The sequence below is a fragment of the Pseudomyrmex gracilis genome, unplaced genomic scaffold (genome assembly GCF_002006095.1).
Source record: "Pseudomyrmex gracilis isolate BER0280 unplaced genomic scaffold, ASM200609v1 scaffold_0, whole genome shotgun sequence".
Lineage (NCBI taxonomy): Eukaryota > Metazoa > Arthropoda > Insecta > Hymenoptera > Formicidae > Pseudomyrmex > Pseudomyrmex gracilis.
The window spans coordinates 1,165,415-1,179,023 of record NW_018020584.1 but is presented as its reverse complement, the minus strand read 5'-3'; the positions used below and the strand labels follow the sequence as shown (position 1 = coordinate 1,179,023).

The 13,609-nt window shown below is 39.3% G+C and overlaps 1 protein-coding gene across 2 annotated transcripts in view; it reads right to left on the bottom strand.

The window, feature by feature from the left end:
- LOC109855632 overlaps positions 1 to 13,609 on the bottom strand; it is a 92,434-nt gene that overhangs the window by 2,595 nt on the left and 76,230 nt on the right. For both annotated transcript variants that reach the window (XM_020430128.1, XM_020430217.1), the window contains 2 exons: positions 4,472 to 4,584; positions 177 to 412 (listed from right to left, as the gene is read on the bottom strand). In XM_020430128.1, the coding sequence (XP_020285717.1) occupies positions 177 to 412; positions 4,472 to 4,584 (349 nt within the window). The remainder of the gene's footprint in view (positions 1 to 176; positions 413 to 4,471; positions 4,585 to 13,609) is intronic.

Here is a 13,609-nt window from a genome sequence, read left to right as displayed (position 1 = left end):
GCTTTCTTTGCCGATAAGAAGTAAACCACCGTTTGCTCGTCAGGAAGCAAGCTAACACCGCATTATCCGATTTATGTCAATCATATCGCAACGGCAGGCGAATTGGCACGATCGATATCAGAAGGAATGTAAATTGTTCGCAAGAGATATATATCGCTCGTGTAAGGCACCCTTACCGGAAATTGTTCGGTTCGCCAACGTTCCAGTTCTCGAACGTGATCGGCCTGCCGTTCGCCATCCAGAAGAAAGTTCCCTCCTCGGCCTGGTCGGTGCCGGAAGTCCAAAAGTGCTCGTGACCGAGGCCAAAGTCCTTGATATGCTTCTCGAGTCTGTCGTTCTCCTCTTGCGAGGCTATACTTGCCAGATGCATCCCGTGATAACGACAGTACTGAGAGGCTCTGTACCAGTTAGCCTGTGGGGCAGAGAGAAGATTTGGTAATGTTTCACCCTGACATTGCTCAACGTTGAAATCTAGACAGGACGTTTCTCAAATACTGTATAGAGTTTCCTGAAGACGGTTAGAATTAAATCCGAAAGTTATCTTCACACACAGAAATTTTTATAACGTACAAAAGCATCGAATATCAAATGTATAGAACTTGAAATTTTATTTATCATAATCGCTCACGACAAAGACTTATCACGATTTACGTATTGAGTGTAAAAGTAACATGTGTATATAGTTATGTGTATGAAATATTATGTGTGATGACAACATAGTGTGTAAATAATGTACGCAAGAAATATAAACAATGTTAAACAATAGATCACACAAATAGCCTCAAACAATGATTATGCGGAAAGGAGATTATGCAAGAGAGAGTTACAATTTAAACTGTTAAACACCACACGATAATTACAGCAAAGAGAAACGTTTGAACTGTTGGCAAATTACGTGTAAGTAAATTATGGAATACGCATAACCAGTCCTTAATATTCACGTGTAACACGTGAGCTTGTCATTGATTACAACAGATTGATTAGCATTAATAACTGACAACACATTGTACGTAGGGCGCACATTAATATTCACACTAAGGTTACATATAATCGCCATTCTGCTATCGATTTCGGGAGATCATATTCGAGACCGCGTTTGGAATATTATTGTCGCGTAATGGAGCTTGTGTTCACAACGTGTCAATAATCCAAACTATTATGCAACGCGAGTTACTACTTGAAAATCGCGAACATGGCGAGCAAAATGTTCAAGTGAATGAAATTTGCTTGGGAAAATCTCGAACTGTTGAAATTTACATTGTTAAATGTTTCGAGACACAAACTAGCGTGTCTTGATGAAATACAATTCCGAATGTAAAAACTGTGCCATTAATAATTTTTTCTATATCAATATCGTGGTACGCACGTTGCAAAAAAGATTATTAAGAGTAACGCGAGATCGTTGCTTTTGCTAGATTTTAAACGAGAGTTTTCACGAAAAGTTTGAAAAATATTGAACGCGCGTTTTCGAATTTTGGTTTAAGCTACTTCCGTGAAAATATTCTTGACACAGGTATGTACGTGTATCGCATAAAATGTGTACATCCGTAAATATTGTACATACCTGTAAATATTGTACATATTTTCTCCTCATTCACAAATTATTAATTCCATGCAAAATCCATCTCGAGCCATTTTATAACAACACAAATATTTTCGCCGATATCTTGTGCGTAACGTTATATTTTACGCACTTCGGAGAAATCCAACGAAAATACGAGCGAATTCATACAATATTTTGATATTTCGATATTATATACGACATTACGTGTCGACATATCGGCTACGTGCGTGTGTGTGTGTATATACATATAACTTTGGTCATTCGCGCTGCAGTACCGTGCTTTTTATGACCGTTATAGAACCGCGACGGGTTCGTTGGCAATAGTCTTTTACGATCGTTAAAAACTTTCTGACAGCATGGTGCTGTATCGTCGCTCACACGCTTTAGCTACCTGTTTAAGCGCGAAGCTGCCTTCGCGGTTATCACACATTGCGCACGTATTGGGTATCCGCTTCTAAATATTTATAACGTTTCTTGATAGCACGTTTCTCTTCGCGATAACGCAAAGGTTTAATCACAATATCAGGGGACTACGGGGATAGAAAGTCACAGAGAATATAGCTCGCGCGCGTGCGGCCACGCGAATATTCGTGTGGTCTTCAAAGCTTCTTATCTGCATAATTAAAACGCATATAATACGCGCGTTCACCGAGAGACTGGATTATCCGCTTGGAATTCCGGTGAGAACAACAATACGGCTGTTGTGAAACGTTTATGCAGCAAACTACGTCGCACTTGAGCTTGAGCACACAGAGCTCCACGACCTTTGATACAGCTACTATATTTTGATAACTCGGCGCGCGGCGTCGCCTTCAGTAAAATATCACGATAACAAGATGGGTTAGTTAAATTGATATTAAATTATATAATATTGTGTTAAAACGTGTTGTAGCTTTTCCACATTTAACCGCGTGAAAACACATTTGTTTAAAAAAAAAAAAAATGCAGTGTTATACGTCTCTTGCGTTTTCCGATGGTGACGAATTTTACTTTCTCGGCACCCTTTCGGCGATCTGACTGAAAGAATGTGCACGGGGGCAGACGAAGGAACGCGAAGGACGCGAAAAATTGCGTGTATCCCGCCAGGAATGCAAATAAAGTGCAATAAATAGAGAGCCGTCGCGATTGCATGCTCGTTCTCTCTTTCTCTCTGCACAGCGTTCTCCAGATCGGCACGAAACCGTCGTTACTCGTGCACGACGTGGTTCGTTTAAGTTTTGCTGTGTTCCCTAAACGAAACAGCAATCGTACGTGACGATCGCTGACAAGTTATTGGCTTTTTTCTGTTCTCTCTCCTCACTCCCGTTTAAATACTTTTTCGGGTCTGAGAAAAGAAAAACGAAATGCAAATGAGAATTGGAGAAGCAATAACAAAACATTGGAAAAAGATGATATTTTGTAAAGCCGATCGGTACCGTTCGCGTTTTCCCGACGAGAGAGTCAAAATTCGATTTCTCCTTCTAATTGCAAAGGTAAAGACGGTAATGTCGCGCGAAGACTTAGCACAGCTTGGAATTGCAATCGGATACCGGCCACTTTGATCGGTCAACTGGTATTCCGTGCACAATGCAATATCCCGAGATCAATACACCTTGCTCTAAACACACGCTTGAGCGACGCGTTTCATTGCGAGCGCTATGCATATCAAGTACCGCGAATTAATTAGAGCGCGAGAACAAGTGGCACGACGACCCAGGAACTTGACTTTCACCCCGCGATCCGCCTCCTTTCCTAACTTAAATAAGTTCTTCGACGTAGAACGAGGGAGACACAACGTCCTTCGATCGCCATCGAGAACTCCGAAATTCGTCGTTTCCCTCGTCAATTTACGGAAAGTCGGTCACCGCCCGGCGACAAGTGAGGTTGTTTTGCAAGGTCTCGATTAACGACCGGAGCGCCCACAACCATTATTTGCTTGCGAAATGAAGAGGGGCCTCGTCGTGATCCGATTAAAGGAAACGGTCAAGAGGAAAGAAGAGAGAGAGAGAGAGAGAGAGAGAGAGAGAGAGAGAGAGAGAGAGATGTCACTTCCTCGCGCTTTCGTTGCGAAAAGCTCGCTTGAACAAGCGCCTTTACGTCACGTCCACCCACTGGCAGCGGAGCACACGGCGAAGCTGCTCCGGATCCGTAATGGCGGTGGAATTGCGAAATCCGTGTTAATAGCGCGTGAGTCAATAAAAGCGCCTGGGTTAGCCGGGAAAGCGTAATAAGGGCAGGTCTAATCGATACGATTGTGTTCGCGGCACGGACGAACACGTGTTACAGACACGTCAGAACCAGGAATGTCGCTCTTGAAAGAGATAGAGCTCGCATGAGATCAGCATCGCCCTGTAAAATTGTTGTGATTTATGCGCCATTCAGCGATTGCAAAATTCTAGCAGAGAATTAATTAGCATTTATAAATTTATTTATTTACGTGCGTTAAAGCGCAAAATTCTTTTATTCTTCAAACTTGTAGCGATTAACGCTTCGATAACTCGTGTGTAAAAAAAAAAAAAAAAAAACAGTTTTATAAATGCTCTGAGAAACATATTAAACAAAAAAATGTATTGTATTGCGGTCTACATTAAATGCTGATATAAAAGTTTCATATGATTATACGCGTGATAACGCAGCTTTTGTTAAAAAAAACCATTCTTTTTTTGCGCGTCAGGCAGTGCATTTCTTTGTGGCGTATTTCATCCACTTTCTCTTATCAGACGAGCTTCTTTGCCTCAAGCAACACTGTTCTTATCCAAAAAGATCTTCACCACGCTGATTCCCTGGCATTCGATGCACCGTAAAACTGTCCGTGGCGGTAAAGCCAACGGGAAAGTTACGAGCTCGGAAATAATTTGATAAAGTCCGAGACCCAGGTCGGGTCGACAGTTCGGTCAGATAAATCAGCGTAACTGGCAAGAGCGATACCTTGAAGAAGATCCCCAGGTAGTATCTCTTCTCGCCCAGTTTCAGCAGAGGCATCGTCCATCTTGAGGCCGCCAAGTTGTTGCTGTGTTCGTCCACGCAGTTTGGACAGTCGTCTGCAGAGAAAATAGAAAAGCTATTAATACTGATACTGATGTGTTTAAGCAAAATTGATGACAAAATAACTTTTATTATAATTTATATTAATAGAGAATATATTGAAGTGTCAACGGCGTTTAATTATTTCTTATTAAAATTTGTGGTTAACAATTCTAAACAACAACAATTACATATCCAAGTTAGTGTAACGGAAATTAATCCGCATTGGTCGAGTCCGCGTCTAATTACGGAAAGAAACAGAAAACACGAAGTGAAATTCTATGGCGTTTCTTTTTTCCTCCAACCGCTACCGTAGTATCTTTTTAATCGACGGCGTGTAATCGGTTTCTCCAACCACGTGCTTACTAGGAAAACCGCAATTGTATCGGGCGACCGAGGACTTCTGCAGTTCTTGCAATTACACAACGCGGAAGAAATAAAAACGTGTGTGTTTTTACGTGCTTTATACATACGTTTTCTCGTTTGTATATATTCACGCAAAAAACAGCGTCGTCGACTAATATTAAAATAAATATAAGCGATATAAATAATATATATATATATATTTATAAGCATTATAGAATGTTGAGTATTTGCAGAAGTATTTGTATCAAATTATAACTTGTTTATCGTTTACGGAATGCGAGACATTTATATTCCGCAATGCGGAAATGTGATTGCGTTTTCTTCTTTGAAAAAGCATGACTGTGTTTGTAGACTGATGTTAGCACAATACATATGTAACTTGTTAAATTTACTTTGCAAAGTTTCTAATACACTTGTTTTTTCTTTAGGCAATGATTTTATGTATTAAATTTTTTCTGAAATTTTTTGTGCAAATAAATTTTATCAAGGTTGTCAATACTACAGCAAATATATGCGTAAATTGTGAAATCACAAAAGAAAGCTTTTACATATATATATATATACACATGTCATACATTGATTTATTAATTATAATTGAAAAAATTACGTGAGACGCGACAAAAGTCCATTTCATCACAATATTACGTAAAAATACCGCCAAACTCTTCAGTCATTTCGGTAATCTTAATCACAAATATAGATTTCAAAAATATAAATGATGCTTTGCGTCTCCCACGTGACGACGATCGCTTTTACTTGAGTATATCTCGGCACATTCCGAAAGTTGCTTCACAACTTAACTGCCGCGAGATGATGTGGATCGAGACGTAAAATCTAGATTTTCGTAATGACACCGAGCGAGAATAATTATTAAGCGATCGCGTTATGTACAATAGATCAGTCAGACTGTGTGAGAGAGTGCGAAAATGTGGCGATGTTGCCTCACGGGAACGTGAATCTAGGAAATCTGTGGAGAAAAATCTGTGATGTCGATGTGAGAAGGATGTGTGCAATGCCGCGCGTGATCTCACGTGCGTTTGCTTCGCCGCACAAACGCGCTTAGGATCGTAAGAAGGATCGTTGAATTACAACGCTCTTACGACAAGCGGTTACGTAAACGAGTCTCGCCCCGACGCGGCAACGTGAAATTTCGGCGACGAATTCTCTCGTCTGTTTTGCCTACGACGAGATTTCATCCGAGGACGGCGAGAGGATTTCTCGTTATCGTTACAGCGCCCGTGCATGCCCGCGTTGTCGCGCCGCTAATTGTCCGCGGTAAATGAGAAGCATCTTCGCACAAGTGGCCGCGGGAGTGGCTTTTTTCGCGCTTTTGCGCGCACGCGATGCATCGCGCGACTCGCTTTTTCTCATTCGTTCTTTTAGCGCCGCATTAATCCCACTGTTGTTAGCAAAATCCGTTGTTATTCCTACCTCCGTGTGTATTTTGCGCGTTGTATATGAAAAAAGGGAATTGTAACGTCCGAGTTACTGATACGAAGCGAGACACATTTCCGTTTTTTTTAATCGTTTGTTCTGTCTACAGAAAATGATGAAGTGAAAAATTAATCTCTATAGTTTATTTGACTTTGTATTATTTTATTTATTATTTTATTATTAGAGTGGATGGAGGTGTAATAAATCTCAGAAACGTAAATAAAAATAATGTAATTTATGTAATTTTAGCAATATAAAATGTCATAGTAATGTATTTGGCGATAAAACATGTAATTTAATTTTAATAATGTAGAAATATCATTTAATGGATAAAATATTATTTAATGGATATATATACTAGAAAAGAGAGAGATAGAGAGAGAAAGATTAAATAATAACTTATACACACACATATGTTATGCGTATACATCTTGAAATTATAGAATTCTTACTTTCTTTATATTTATCTCATAAAAATTGTAAAATGCCTATATATGTATATAAACTATCTATATTAATCTTGAAATTTTCTTCTCAAGTTTTAATTACAAAAGAATTGCGAAATCTAAGCAAGGAAAGCTTATTATCTTTTAACCGTTGCGTTTTTTCTTCAAACGTTTAAAAAATCTCATCATTAAATGTTTCTGATAAAAAGGTAATTTATAAAATACAACGATAAAAAAAAGTATTAGAGTCAACTTGATTCGTCGCGTAAATTAAGCCAGGTAATGCGGCGAAATTGCTGAAGTTCGCGATATTTTTAGAACCGGGAAAGATGTTGAGCAAGGCCAGCAGCGAGATACACGCCTTTTTCATTCCGTCGTCGGACTAATTAAACCGACATATTGCATATTTTAATAATCGTTTCATTAATTTCCGCGCCGTGGCGTCAAAAAACGTTTTCGTCGCGTTAATATTCAGCGGGATTTTTTAATAGACACTTCAGAGACGTTTGCTTTCTGTTTCACTTTTTTTTATCGACTATCGACACTCAAATTACAGAATAAGAAAGCAAGTTGCTTCCATTAATGGAAGCCATTAACTGATCTTTGGGCCACTGCAAATTTTCACTGGTCGAATTTCTGCACAAGTACCTACTTTTTATATTTTAAAAATTGTTCTCGAACAGTCTACACTTATGCACGTCAAGACTGAGAAAAAGTCTGGCTATTATGTTTTAAATAATGACGATTAAAATCTATACTCCTTTTTTAATGTAATTTATTATTTCTATTTACTTTAGTTTTAATTGCCATTACGGCACAAATATAAACGAGAAAAAGTTCTTCACCGAAACTGTTCCATTAATATTTATGAAATTTGTGCATGCCGCGCACTTATAATTAACATTGAGATAAAGTGATGTCCCAGAATGCGGTAATGGGTAATCCACTGTAACAATGATAAGACTCGCAATGTTTTTTGGATAATGCGAGAAAAAGTGATTAAGAGATACCCCTCTCGTGTAATATAAAAAGCTCAGGCAGAATACGAGGGGATTTAGACGACATCAGCCGCTGTTTGCTACACAATGCGTGCATTCACGACGCACCGCATTAAATCCGTTGCTCGAATTTACAAATCCGCCAGCGGCCATTACTGAGCTTAATACTTGTCGTGCCACATGCCGCCAAGCATACCGTTATGCCCGTTTTATATCCAGCAAACAAAATGCGGCTGTCTCCAAAAATTCCAGCATATTCCAGCGCTTCACATCAATAACAATTATTAACATAAATATAAAACGCAAACATACAACAGATTTTGTAAAAGGTCTCGGTTCGGCTTGTGGTCTGAAGATGTCTTTTTCGAATTTTTTAATTTACCGTTTTACGAAGATAAATATCTTGAAAAATAATTCTGAACGTTGCATTCTAATAATGCAGCGCTTCGAAATGCGCGAATCGATCAATTGCGAGATTCGCTAAAAACATAGCCGACTTTTACGATCATTTTAACCTCACATCTGAGAAGATATAAATGATCTCTCTCTCTTTTTCTTTTAATGGCGACTTCTATCGATCAGGTGATCTGAAGTTTCCGAACTCGTTCAAAAGAAACGACATTGTAAAATCGTTTTATGCGTGCGATCTTATACGCGCGCGAGTTCGAGAGATTCGCGTGAATCAATATCAGTACGATATTATCATCTAACGAGAGGAATTTGATTATCCTTCCTTATAGACACAAAATTGTTCAAAAGACGAGATGTAATGTCGTACATTTCTCTTCAACGACGGAATCAAGAAGAGAAATGCACGATTCTTGCACGGTCTGGAAACACGATGCTTCAGTAAGCGCGGTTGTAGTCAATCGATCGCGTCCAATCGATCTGAGTTCATGAGCTACCATTAACAGCTAATGACTAACCTAATGGGCTACTCCAAAGCAACAATACACGCGCGAATGTCGAGACAACAGATCCACAGCCCTATCGAAAATCGTACGGAGGCCATTTCCCGTGTGCTCAGCCGTCCGGAATCGAATTCGAATGACTAATGAATCAGTGCCTTAATTACCAGGCAGAAACCTCTACGGGCTACACTGTCGCAAATGAATATTGCACATAAGGCGAGTCAAATCGGTTTTTTCTCAAAGAAAGAAAAAAATATACGCGATGTACGAGAGTTTAATCATGTCTTTCCGCTCTTTTCTCATCCCTCTTCTGTTTTTCGTCTACTTCAGATTACGGTGCGTCTTCAAAGTATTCAGATCTTATGCACTCAAAGAGATGAGCACCATTCACAGCTGTACTACGTATGAATAGCTTCTGCAATATAGACCGCTAGAGTGTGCATAAATCTTGAATGTTTATAAATTTGTAAGCACACCACTACAGAGAATTAACGTCTCTTTGGTTCTTCTTACATGAGTGCGCATTTCCGAGGCAAAACGTTCCGAGACACAACATTTATTGACTTATAAAAGCAAAAAGTCTGTAACAATAATAAATTACATCAATGTATTAATCTCTCTCTTTTTCTATATAAACAAATATACGAATTAGTTACTTTTACAACATACTGTAATCCTAAGTTTTATCTTATTTATATTTTTTATTACTAGCACAACACAGGCGCGCGCTACGCGCACGTTATTGTTATTTTTATTTAACGTGTTGTCAGTGAACACAACCTGTCACCGCGATGACAGATAGTATATACGTCTTATAAACCATATAATACACATATGAGAAATGTCAGAAATAACGCATAAAAATCAAACTCAAAAAATAGTGAGAAAGAGAAGTGGAAAAACAACACGTGACTAAAGTCACGCGACAGGGAAAAGGGTAAAAAAGAGAATATTATATATATTATATGTAATATTCTATATCTATATATAATAGACACACATACGCATATATGTATATATATACATATATATATATATATACCGTAATCACGTGACCGAAGTCAGTAACACCGCCGCGGTCGCGCGGCCGAGGTCAGTGACTTCACCACAGTCGCGCGACCAAGGTCATTGACCCCCCCGCGGTCGCGCGACCGAGGTCAGTGACCCCTCCCCACCAAGGCCGCGCGGCCGAGGTCAGTGACCCCGCCAAGGCCGCGCGGCCGAGGTCAGTGACATTACTGTAGTATGTATATAATACATATAATACAATATAAAGTATAATATTATAAATATATNATAAATTATNTGTATAATATGTATTATTTAATGTTATATATAATATAAATTACAGTCACGTTATTTTCACGTGTTGTTTTTCTACTCTTTCCTGTAACGTGACTTTAGTTACGTTTTTAATTTTCTCTACATACGACGAACTGTCTCAAAAAATCGCTTTTCATTATTTACTCTCTCGATCTTACCGATTCGATTCGACTCGATCAACCAACCAACCAATCGTCAACGCGGAGAAGAAGTAACAATAGGTGCGATATATTCGACTCCAAACGCGCACTTTTCGGTCCAAATGCCTTTTTTAATATAGGATACTAGCACAACAGGCGCGTGTTACGCGCACGCTGATATTGTTTTTATTTTAACGTGTTGTGCCAGTAAACACAACCTGTCACCGCGATGACTAGTATATACGTATACAATAAACACGTACAGAAAAAGTTTACATTCTTAAACATACTTGTATTTTTCCAAAAGTGTCAATAAAAAGCCACTTTTTCTACATCAATCGCTAGTTTTGATCAATTGCAACAAATAAATTTATTACTATTATTGATACAAAACAATGTTTTATTACAACATCAAACACACATCTTACACAAACAAAATGTGTTGTTATTAGAGAACTTGATAATGTACCTCTCGACTTAACTTGTCACTCTTAATCTGCCGAGGCGGACAAGCGGTTTAGTAGTCTAGTCGGATGACCGACTAAACTTCACGACATCGACCGACCTTCATTTGCCTTATCCTTGACACGCTTTCGAAAAGCCAGCCACCGCCGACGGGCGTCGCGGATCGTTTGTATTCGCCGAAGAAGATTCCATCGTTGACAAACACGTAGCGTAAAATCACGGGGATCGCGTTACGTAAATGTCCGTTATCGAGCAATGCGTGCTGATAGGGTGATCAAAGCGGTCTATCTAACTGCAATGTTGTTTGGCGATACGTGACCGCATACGAGCTGAATGACAACATGAAAGTGCAGGTTGACAACATAAAGTGGTTAAAAAGCGACGTGGCTACATGTTACAACACGTTACAACACATGTTTCTATGTGCAAAATAAATTTATATAGCGTGTATCCAATCAAAATCTATTGTCACTTAAATTGAGCACAAATGAAAAAAAAAAAAACAATTTGTTTTACTTGGAAATATTGTGATATATATATAAATTAGTTTGATAATATTAGAATTTTAAGGAATTCTTCTCAGAAAAACTAGACGTTTTATCCAAAACGTTACAGTATTATGCAAAGGATCACCTTTCATATCTTTGAGACTGTTGAAATGCGTTGTCCCTTTAGTGCACTCACGTGACACTCCTATTACGGATCACACACGTGGCTACGATGGCATGTCGTCGAAATGGTCGCCTCGATAGATCCGATACGACACAATCGGCTCGAATTTGAGGCCATGCCAGAAACAACGGAGAGGAGAGATGCGTGTGAGAGAGAAAGAAAGAGAGGTAGAGAAGAAGGGAAAGAGGAAGCAACGGTTTGGGTATCGTTTTCGGCAAATGGAAGAGGCAGGTTCCCACATTCGGCGATAGAAACGACCGCCACCGGTTGAAATTGACTCGCGGGATCGCGACGCGGAAAAATAGATGCGGAATCGGCGCGCATTGCAGAATTGTCAAGCATGCAATCGCTATGGACGGAAGCGTTTCGGATTCGGAGAGATCTTCGTTTCTGTGTTTTACAGATGTAACTCCCTTCAAAAAAAACAAAAAAGACAAGTGTGTGCCGGTGGTATTACGCTGAATAAATTCCTGAACTAGTCGTGTGATCACGCTACAAATTCTCATTATATTTTTCAACACGTGATTATTTTTTAATAATGTTATAATCTGAATTATTATTCTTTAATAAAAGTCACGTGTTTTAATTACAAAAAAAATGGAAATTTCCTAACCAAATGCAGCATAAAACTCTTTTCCGAAAGTAAAATGTTCCAAGAGAGAAATCCGAAAGTAAAATATTCTAAGAATCGCGTATCACAATGTTATTCAACGAACTACCGAATTCAAAACTTTCTTTCGCGCGCAATGACTCTAAATCAGATTCAAAAAGTCTAACTCGTCAAACGTTTGCCATAAATCCGTCAAAAAAAAAAAAAATAATCAGAAGAAGAGACAGAGAAAGAAACTGTGGTCGCTGTAATGACAACTTAAGGCGCCACCGAATACTCCACGTCACTGTCCGCCGTCTCTCTAGTGAGCATTTTACATCCAAACACCGAGAGTTTCGTTATTACTGTTCCCACCCATCGCCATATTTCCTTACGAAGCTCGTCTTGCTCCCTCTATAGATAGATAGAGAGAGAGAGAGAGAACGTCGCACCGACGCTCGCAAGTCCGGAAAATGGAGTTTACGTAATTTCATCAACGGCGGGGGGCAAAATGGGGGCAAAGCCGGATGCACGAGACGGGAGGCGGAGAAAATAGGGCGCGGGGAGAATTGCACATTGTACCGAGAGGAGCAACGGTGCAGCCACCTGAGAGAGGTAACTTCGATTCCTTTTATTACTTCGCCCAACATGGAGAACCACCGGCGGGAGAAATAAAGCCAATCAGCTTCACCAAAAACTTTCTCCCCGGGTGTGTTTGCGTGGAAGTGGCACTTACGTGTTTGTTCGCTCGTCGCGCGCGGCTGACCTTTCGCGGTCGCCATGGGGCTAATTAAACTCCATCGGAGAAAAAGCACACGCGCGGAAAAAGCCTCGTCGTGGCCTCGCCTGTTGTCGTCGTCGTCGTCGTCGTAGTCGGGCTTTGTCGGCGGACCCTTTTTGTCCAGAGTGCGGGTAATAAATGACGCGAGAAGAGCAGTCGCACACGTTCAACGTAAGCTCGGTGACGCGAGTGGCGCAATGAGAAATTGCATCGCCAACTTGGCATCGTTCGATTACACCTACGGCTAACGATCTTGACGCCTCTCGGGCGTCGAGACGGAATAGCATGTAAACGACAAGGCCGTATTATTTTATTAGTCTGAGAATGCGTAATACACGTGACGAAATATTCAGCGCACCTATTTGCTCATCCTTTACTTTGTATAATTACCTTTGCATTATTTATAGTTTTGTGAATCTTCATATTACGACGATATCAATGTGTTAAAGAAACTGGAAATCAACAACAAGTCGTAAAAAAATTTGTTATACGCAGTAAGATTCTAGAGATAAGATTTCTATTTTAAGTACTTAAATAAAATATGAATTTTACTTAATTCTTGTTTATATTTAACAAAGCTTTTTATGAATATTTGCAATAAAAAATTAAATTCTTAAATAATTTGCATATTTAAATATTATAATAAGTTTTTATTATAATTTTTAAGTCTTTCTCTGTGATTTAAATTTAAAAAGAATAGTTTTGCACGTATCTTCTATTTGTGTACATAAGAACTATCTTTGACGCAAGCTCATAAAAAAATACATGAGCATAAAGAAGCTACTTAGTATCTTTCATATTATATCGCGGTGAAACACTATATCAGTACTTGTCGACACAAATGCGCGCGCGCGCAGGTTGCCACGAGTAAACCCAATCCATCAGAAATTTATTCCTGCAACGAGAGTTACTTCCGA